Genomic DNA, 9,878 nt, shown 5'->3' on the forward strand with positions numbered 1-9,878 from the left:
AAAGCGAGGCTTGTCAGGGAGGGGGGAGTATAAGATAAATGATCTGTTTGACATTTATTACAGTATAGTTAAAAGTGATAAGCATAAAGGAGAGTAATATGACACATTTTATAGGAATGCATTCATTTTCAGTCCCAACACCTACAAGTTTAAAGATGGAGGACTGAAAAAGATATTTAAAGAAATGAAATTTGAGTCCACTATAACCGAGTTTCCAAGTTCTAAGCTGTTCACTATAAGCGTTAAAAATAACATTATTTAAATAGGAATACGGACGGGACCGCTAAAAAAGTCAACTACATCCGAGTGTTCACTATATCCCAGGTTCACTATAGCGGGGTTCGACTGTATATATTTTCTAGCTATCAAGGCAATGTGTTTAAGAAATAAGTGGTGCATACCATTTTTCAAGAGCTAATGAAGAATTTTGCATTCACCTAACATTTAGTAAAAATTTATACAGTTAACTTCATTTTACAATTATTTTATCAATAGCTTTCATTATGAATATACCCTAAGAAAAAAATAACGCAAATTAGCAGCAAACCTCTTTGTTAACAAGTATCTGCTTTATTTAAAATTAAAATTGTAGTTAAGTAATTTAAACTGGTCGTTTTTTGACTCAATAAAAAACAGTCAACCATGACTTGCTTATACCCTACAAACAGATGAGTTAACCCTAAGATTTTTTCCAACTACAGCACTAGAAAAGCATGTCAAATATTTATGATTTTGAATTAGAGAAAAACGTATAGAAAATTCATAATATCTATAAAAATAAAATTTAATGTTAAAAAATAAAGTAAACTGGAATATAAATTTTACTCACTTTTACAATCTTTATATTCTTCTAAATACCATTCGCAAGGTCTGACCTTAAATAAATTATATCAATATAAAAAACATTTTTACCAAAATGGAATAAAAACAAACTGAAAAGTAATATCTGATTTATATTAATGAGTTAAAAGTTTAATTAGAATATTCAAAGTTTTGTGTGCATAAATTCAATAAAAACTAACATAATAGGAAAGAGAACAACAATTTTCATTTTAGTCAGAAGTAAAGTATTCTATAATTCCTACACTCAAAATATTTAACAAATCAAAGGCAATTTGATTTTTTTTCAATTTTAATTCTTTTGAAAATCCTTAATGACTAGTTTTTTGGAATGACAAATCTGAATTTGTAAACATAGCTAAACATAAAATTTTTTGCAGCATTTAAAATAGTAAAAGCCTCTCCATGTTTTTTTTTAATTTTGCCTCTATCATTGAGTTATGTCATAAAAACAACTTGAGCACTGAAAATTTTATAAATAATAATACAATAATTAATAAAAAGTAAATAAGTACATTAAAAATGTAGGATTCTTGACTGCTCTGGGGACCCACATGAAAATACATAATTTGTGAATGATCCTCAAGTCAAGTTCAAAGATTATGTTACTGATCTATAAATAGAATATTGTGAGAAGGTCATTAGCTTGCCAGTGATGAAGAAGATGGCGTTTCACCAATGATAAAGTTAACAAGAGAAATAAAAAGATTTCACAATGCTTAGTTGGCGCCAGTATAGAACGAAAATGAGGGAGATTTTTTGGCTTAATTTTAAAGGGCGAAAATTGAAATTGAGAATCTCTAGCAAAATACAGCACATGAGAGGGTGAAAATCCTTCCCACTGAATCCAGCTCTGTATACGCACACACGGATCCACAAGTGTTTCATTAAGTATGTAAAAACGATTGCCGTTTTCTACAGAAATCTAACAAATCAATTGTCTCTACAGAAATTTAACAAAACTGTGAAACATTGCCCTGGTATGAAAATGCCCTATGCTGATGCATTATCTCATTTATTATGACAGCTTTGATAGTAGAACTTCATTCCTTTACATGTTACAGCACGAGTGTTAAATGATCATTTGTTTATGTAGAGAATGATCCATACATAACAAATGAAAAAAATAATAATTTTCCTTTATTCCATACCTGATGGCATCTGATTTTTGATGACTCAAATTTTGGATATTAGAAATTTTTTCGCTCTCCCTTAAAATTGGGGATATCGAGGTTCAACTGTATTAAATAAGCTGAGCCCCCTGAAAAAATGTGGAAATAAATAAATTTTACAATGTTCCCATTTATTTTCTACCAATAACGGATTTTATTATCAGAAAGAAAATAACATTACATTCCACTCAATTCGGGTCTCTCTTAACCAGCGGATTTATGTAACAAAAAACAGCTGAAAATATACAACTTTTTAATCAAATATCTATCACACTTGAGAACATTCAAGTAGGAAAAAAGCACAACAAAAATATAATCTGTAAATTAATTTCTAATAACTAACTTTCCAGGCACCCTCAGGTAAATTTGACTGGTCACTTAGACTAGATATTTCAAAGTAATTTTCAGACTGCCTATTAGTAGACCGAAACATAGTTTCAACTAGTCGAACAAATTCCAACACTTGCTTATTCTTTATTCGGTCATACAAGCTTAAAATATGAATTCAAAATGTTTGAAAACTTCATAAGCAATTTACAGGAAACTTTAAGGTAGTGTATAGCGTGAGGATGCCTGTGAATCCTCAGGAAACAGGATGANGCTATACACTACCAAACTTTAATAACATGCTGTTTGAAGATCAAAATATTTTGGACCAGCTCACGTTTGCGGAATTCAACGATATTTAATATTTGCTTACAGCTCTTGAATTATCAGCTCTTGAAACCTGACATAGGGAATGCTCTTTTCCGGTGGCAAGGTTTTAGGTTTACCCTATTTTTGCGGTTTATCTTCAAAAAAATATTTTTATAGGCGAACGCAACGCTCGAATACGCCATCTGAGGAGAAAACCGGTTCCATGTCTTTGGCCCCTCCCCCTTTCTGCTCCTCCTCTTTTCAGTTGTATGGATGGTGTTTTCTACACTAGGGAACGCTGCAAGCTCGGTACCGCCTAAATTTCCGGGTTACTGTTTCCGTGGTATTTTAAATCCATTTCGCATCGTTGTGTTTTGAGATTCTTGCGAACGATGTATTTGATTACTTATTACTTGTGCTTACAATGCTAACAATACCTGTGTTTACAATGCTAAAAGTGTTAACACTTACGTAAGATGGTGCCAAAGCCTCCTAGAGAAGTGGCACAGCAGTGTGGAAGTGGGTTTGATGGTGCACAGCTTGCAACAAGAACAAACAGTAATAAACTTATGGAAAGAGGCCAAATTAACACTGCCAAAAAAGCGAGTTATTCAAAATCTAGCAACCATGTCACCTTTTTTAATAATTAATAACAAAATAACTGAAACAAATTTTTCACTCCAAACTCCCCAGAATTACATAATAACATTAATATCTTATGAAATACGGCAGATTTGAGCTCAGAAATTATCTAATTTATTTCTTTTACTGAAAACAAAATTATCCGTTTGAAAACGTCGCATATCAGAATAACATGTAATAAGCATCTGCAAACTTTTTAACCGGAACTAGAGTAGGTGCCGAGCTCGAGATTGTTATTGTTTACATTTCTACTGAAAAAACCATCCATAGGAATGTACTACGATATTTTTCGTTTTTTGAAAGTCCCGCAGTGAACTGATTGTTAAGACACGGCTCCCAGCAGATCACCGAAGTCAAACATCACTGGTTGTGGTCAGTGTGCTGGTTGGTGATCACTTGGATCAGTCTGCGTAGGGACCGAGAGTGTGAGGTATTGGTCCTCGTATTATTCGTTATTAATTCGTTAATTTTTGATCGAAAGATTGGATCTTTACGTTCTAGTACTCAATCTTAAATGTTTAAAGGGATGATCTCAAATATGTTAATTAGTCCAGCGATATTTTAAGTTATGAAATTAAACAATAAAAAAACGTACTTTCTCAGAAAAACATATCTTTTTTGGACGGATTCGGATATCTAATCCCCAAAATATAGGGGGTAGTCGCACACAGGGAAATGTGGTCCAGGTAGTTTGGTCAGGAGAGCGAACCAAAGTTTGGGCCCCTTTTTGCGTATTTCACCATGTCTCGCGAACTTTTTTAACGAATTAAAACAATTTTGCACACACATATAAAATTCGCTTATTAAATATTTAGGAACTGTTCGATTGATTTCGTTCAAATTTTACCTTCATCTTTTTGAAGTTTTTTAACTTACAATTCAAACTTTTTTAGACTATCATTAAATGATATAATAAAAAATAATAATTTTTTACTAAAAGTTATATTTTGCATGGAATTAGTTTTGGACAAACGAATTTTCGAATTGAGTGCAAGAAATTTTCAATTCGCTGNGTAAAAAAAAAAAAAAAAAAAAAAAAAAAAAAAAAAAAAAAAAAAAAATGATATTACACTGAATCTTAATGGTTTCTGGGGGCGACCTCAAATATGCTGATTAATTAATGCTAACTATTAATTAAGTTACGAAATCAGACACAAAAACGTACTTTCTCTGAATAAACATTTTATTTTTTTACATATTTGGTATCCTGACCCTTGAAATAGGAATGATAGACAAAATTTCAAAAAAATTGGATAGCAATAACGATTTATATATATGGCGAAGTTTAGAAAAAGGACAAATTACCTCAGCAAAGAAAGTGAAATAATTGAAAACAACCATAGAGAAACTGAATGAATGACAAAACGGCGAAACTTAGTGCGTCTCTGTTGCTAAGCAGCCAGGAGGAGAATTTTTGTATCTGCTTTCTGGGCAAAGAAAACAGAGTTTTTTTTTTTTTTTTTTTTAATCCTTTGAAAACAAAATTTCAATCGATTAATAAATTATTTATGATTTTCCAAGACTTTAAAATCTGAACGTTGAACTTATTATCTGAAATTTTTTAAAATTTTTATAAAGCAGTTTTATCGTTATTTGTTAACCAAATTTACATAAATTATTAAAAATTTATGAAGAGTTGTAGGGCTAATTGCTTTTATACCTCAATCTAGTCTTTTAGGTAAGGGAAAGGATGTTTATANCTCTTTGTTAATGATTTTAGTAAAATTCACAATAACATACGGCCTTTTAATATTTGATACATGTATATATATATATATGTGTGTATATATTAATTAGGACGACCGGAAAGTAATGACGTTTCGCCACTTTAATTATTCGTTATTCTTAAAAAAGAAATTAATTTTCTTCGATCCCTTTTGATTCATTTTCGATGTGGCATTGAAAGGTTGTTGCTAAGGAAGGTGAATATATCATTGATTAAAAATAAAGTTCGCTGAAATAAATTCTTAGCCGTTTGTATCATATATTATGAAAGCGATAAATGTGAAATTCAAACTTGGTTATCTAATATTAATGCATTTTTAAAGATTTCTAATTTAAATCCTTATTAATATAAAATTAAACCCTTGCTAAATAATATTGTTGTTGTTGTTGTAGTTAATTTACGTGGCACTAGAGCTGCACAATGGACTATTGGCTACGGTCTGGGAAACACCTCTGAGGATGATCCGAAGACATGCCATCACAATTTTGATCCTCTGCAAAGTGGATGGAACCCCCGATTCGGTAGCCAGACGACCTGCACGCGAAGTCGAGTACTTCACGGTAGAACAGTTTAACGAGGACTAATACCGCACACCCTCGGTCCCTACGCAGACTGATCTAAGTGATCACCCACCCACACACTGACCGTAGCCAGTGATGCTTGACTTCGGTGATCTGCTGGGAACCATGTCTTAACGATCAGTCCATTGCGGGACGTTAGATAATATTAGCAGCTAATTTTTAGCAGGATTTTCAATGAAGAATTTCCAAATTTCAAGTTTTAAATATTTCGGCAAGAAATCCAATATCTCCAATATTTTATTTTTTGCCTCATTTATAGTGTCTCGCAGTGGACTGATCGTTAAGACACGGTTCCCAGCAGATCGCCGAAGTCGAGCATCACTGGCTGCTGTCAGTGTGCGGGTGGGGGTCAACTTAGCTCAGTCTGCGCAGGGACAGAGGGTGTGCGGTATTGGTCCTCGTTAAACTGTTCTACAGTAAAGTGCTCGACTTCGCGTGCAGGTCGTCGGGCTACCGAAGCGGGTGTGCCATCCCCTCTGCAGAGGATTAAAATTGTGATGGCATGTCTTCGGATCATCCTCGGGGATGTATCCCAAACCGTCGCCAACAGCCCATTCTGCAGCTCTAGTGCGACGTAAATGAACTATCAATCAATCAAGCCTCATTTATAGCGATCCGTACACCACTGAAATTTGCGAAATAATCTAAAAAGAGCAGAGTAAGCAGTTCTGGAGTTGGCTAGCATAATACAGAGCCCTTTAAATACATGATGCAGAGATTATACATTTAGATTTATAAATGCAGAAAGACTCATATGTTGACGAGAAATTTTTTTAATACATTACAAAAATATGACATAAAAAATAAATATATATACTTCTACATCAAAATTATTTCCTAACGCTATCATCTCATACATCTTGGCAAATGTTTTCGTGTAATTACTACTTTTGAAATATATAGAATCATTACATATTAATTTTGTAAATGGATAAAACAGTTACAAGCTAAATATAAAAGTAAATGAACTATGCCTAACACACAAAGAAAAAAGGAAAAGAAATGGTTAATGGGCTACCTTTTAATCGTCTTTCTCGTGCATACTTAAGGAAGGTAAAACGCCGGAGTCGTAGATTAATACGTTGTATTTTTGAAGAAAATGTCTTACACTTAAAATTTCAATTCTTGTGAACTATTCGACCGATTTCAATAAAATTTTATTGAATGTATAAAAAATTGCCTGCCTGACAAGTCTGAATTGTATTACTTTTATCAAATAAACAATAAAATATCACAAATAATGATTAAAAAATTTTTTGTATGTGGAATTATCTTTGCATAAAGGAATTTAATATTTGTTTGCAAAAAACTATTCAAGAAATGAGAAAATATACGCAAAAAATAAAATTAATAATAAGAGGCTCAAACTTTCGTCTACCCTGACTAAACTACTTTTTTTCATATTGCGGTTACCCCTTATACTTTATTGAATCTAATTCCGTTTATTGCTCATTTAAGAGAAAGTTTAGACTGACATTTACGCTTATATTATTTTTGTAGACGCTTATTTTGCTATGGATGGGTGGTCTAATGTAAACAATAACAAGCGTCCTTAAACCGGAAGAAATTTAGAAAATTTCCGGTGTATCCCTCCGCTTATGTTATGACTACGAGGCGATGTGTGAACAAGCCTAATATTCTATGCAGCTTTGTTATTGTAATTTGGGTTCAAATCTAAACATAATTGTATCATTCATAAGAGCTTTCAGAAATGTATTGATTCTCAGAGGTCGTAAGGTCAGAAAAAAAATTGGAGATTTAATATCTCATTGTGAATAATTCTTCAGGTTTGCTATGTTTTGTATTTTATCCCTTATTTGGCTACATTTGAATAAAATGTTGCCAAAAATATATTTTTAAGTTACCCCAATTAGAAAATATTCTAATGATTATAATATTAATATGATAATGCCGAAGTTTAAAGGCTGAAAGAAAGAACTCGGTACATGTGAAATACTGCAAAAGATATGATGCAATAATATGAAGGTGCGTTTTTTCAATCTGCGGCGTAAAAATATATCGGAAGCAGTAACCCGGAAGTCTTGAAAGAGCAATTTTACCACTAGCACCACCACCCTTAGCTTTACACGATCACCCATCCATTTTTTGATGTAGTTTTTTTTTATTTTTTAGGTTTATTTCCTTTCTACAAATACTTTTGCCTTTTTATACAATAAATACTTTTATATATTAAATTTTTTTAATGAAAAAAAAACATAGATTATTTTTAATGGAAAATCAAAATAATTTTTTTCTCAAAATATTGGGTTCTTAACTCCCTAAATATTGAGGGTGTATGAAACCTCTTGCACCCCTCAGTTGCGAGGCCCATGTTTTCAGCTGTGCCCATTTTCTTACTCACTTATCTTAAGATGCGTCCTTTTTAAAAAAACACATTTTGTATTGCGTACATTTTCTTAAATCCGCCTTTTTTAGCTGTGCTCAATTTCTTAAATTCGCAGCTTGAGCTGTCTTCTGTAAAAAAAGCTCATCGACAAAAAGTATTTTCCTAACTTTTTAAATCCATTTGGGGATAATGAGAAAATCTTAAAAAAAAAAAAGATTTTCGCATAGTGTAATTTTGCAGAACCTTAGAACTTGGATTTTATGTTCACTTATTTTTTTTCCTCTACATGAAATTTTTCGCCTTAGATTTGTTTATTATTTATGAATATTTTTTCTGAAAAGATTGGTATTTACATTATTTTGTTTCCTTTGAAAAGGTTTTCACTTTGTATTTCCGTTTTTCTTATCATGATAACCAACAAAAATACAAAAACAATGTTTACCATTCGCTTATATTTTTTAACCTAAGTAATAATAGTTTTTAAAAGAGTTTAAAAAATCATTTTTTATGCTTTTTGGATAAAAGGTTTGAAATTGCAATATTTTTGTTTCATTGAAAAAGGGTATTTTTTTCAAAATATTTTTGTGACTATAAAAAGAAAATTAAGACACAAGGTTGCAGTAAGGTTACATGCTTTCTGGGATATTTATTTTCAAAATTTTCTAAAAATTATATTTTGAATGTTTCCAAATACGTGTTTGTGATCCATTCAGAAATTTCATCATATGATGATTTAGAAACTGCAGCATTATAACTTACTTTATATAACTATTTTATAAGTTATAATTATTTTATTATTTATGATTATTTTTTATTATTTGGAACTTTTATATTTGCAATTGAATTTATGCATATCATTATCCCAGAAAGCATGTAACTTTACGGTAACCTTGTGTCGGAATTTTCTTTTTATTGTCGCAAAAATGTTTGTACTACAAACCTTTTTTTCAATAAAGCAAAAACATTGCAGTTTCAAACCTTTCATCCTTAAAAGGATTAAAAATTATTTTTTAAAAAGTATTGTCACTTAGGTCCATAATGATATTTTAGCTGACATTACAAACGGTGATAGGATCAAATTTCATTGTCCATTAAAATTTCACGACAAAGTGGATTTCAGCTGAGCATACAAGACTTTACGGAAGAAAAAAAAACTTATAATGACCGAGTTTTAAGATTATTTTCATCTTGAGACTAGTTTCATTAAAAGATTTTCTTCACGCTTGAAAACAATAAGTCAGCCTCGATTTAAGGTTTTTATATCGAAGGTTGTTTTCCAGGGTTTTGGATTAAGGTAATGTGTGTAGAATAACGCAGATTGTCACAGACTCGTTTTAAGGTTAGAAGGTTTACACGTAAACCGCATAACAAACTTTTTTAGCTTTACATTAAAAGGTTTTTGCTGAGTTAAAAAAAAAATTTTTTTTTTGCTATCTGGGATACCACTAAAATCTTTTGGTTTGAAAGTTGCAAAAAGTATTGAAATAATGTGTAATAAATAGGCTGTAATAAAAAGGTCGAATGCATGTAATGAATTTCCTTTTTTTTCATAATAGTTAGAAATTTGCGTAATAGCCTTTTGTTAAATGCTTGTTTGTTCATATAATCTGAACGGAAAGTCATAAGGTTTGGATTTAAAAAAAAAAAAAAAAAAAAAAATATGAAANAAAAAAAAAAAAAAAAAAAAAACAGAGAAAAAAAAACTTTTTATTCATCTGTCTTACACAATTGTTGTAACTTTTCTTTCTTTCTTTTTCAAAAGTATCCTGAACGCTGAACTTCTAACTGTTTCTGTATTTTGTTCAGTTTTTCTCCTAGTTAAAAATAAAATAACTCCATCATTGACTAAATAATATTACAAAAATGTAATGAAAATTATCAAATCATTTTGAAGACTACTCCAAACTAAGTCTAAGTCGAGCCTGAAAGTGTTT

General features: G+C 31.1%; 1 protein-coding gene across 2 annotated transcripts in view; it reads right to left on the reverse strand.

The window, feature by feature from the left end:
* The window catches only part of LOC107451617 (synaptic plasticity regulator PANTS), a 10,160-nt gene extending 7,459 nt beyond the window's left edge, over window positions 1-2,701 (reverse strand). Inside the window, exons 1-3 of one of the 2 annotated variants that reach the window (XM_071188073.1) lie at window positions 2,626-2,701; window positions 2,356-2,553; window positions 830-875 (exon numbers count right to left, since the gene is read on the reverse strand). In XM_071188073.1, coding sequence (XP_071044174.1) covers window positions 830-875; window positions 2,356-2,445 — 136 coding nt within the window. In that variant the 5' untranslated portion in view covers window positions 2,446-2,553; window positions 2,626-2,701. Of the gene's footprint in view, window positions 1-829; window positions 876-2,355; window positions 2,594-2,625 lie in introns of those variants that run through there. The other variant, XM_043040337.2, reaches the window with a different exon arrangement.
* Window positions 2,702-9,878: the final 7,177 nt, after the last annotated feature.

Source organism: Parasteatoda tepidariorum, chromosome X2, assembly GCF_043381705.1.
Source record: "Parasteatoda tepidariorum isolate YZ-2023 chromosome X2, CAS_Ptep_4.0, whole genome shotgun sequence".
In the NCBI taxonomy this organism is placed as follows: Eukaryota; Metazoa; Arthropoda; class Arachnida; order Araneae; family Theridiidae; genus Parasteatoda; species Parasteatoda tepidariorum.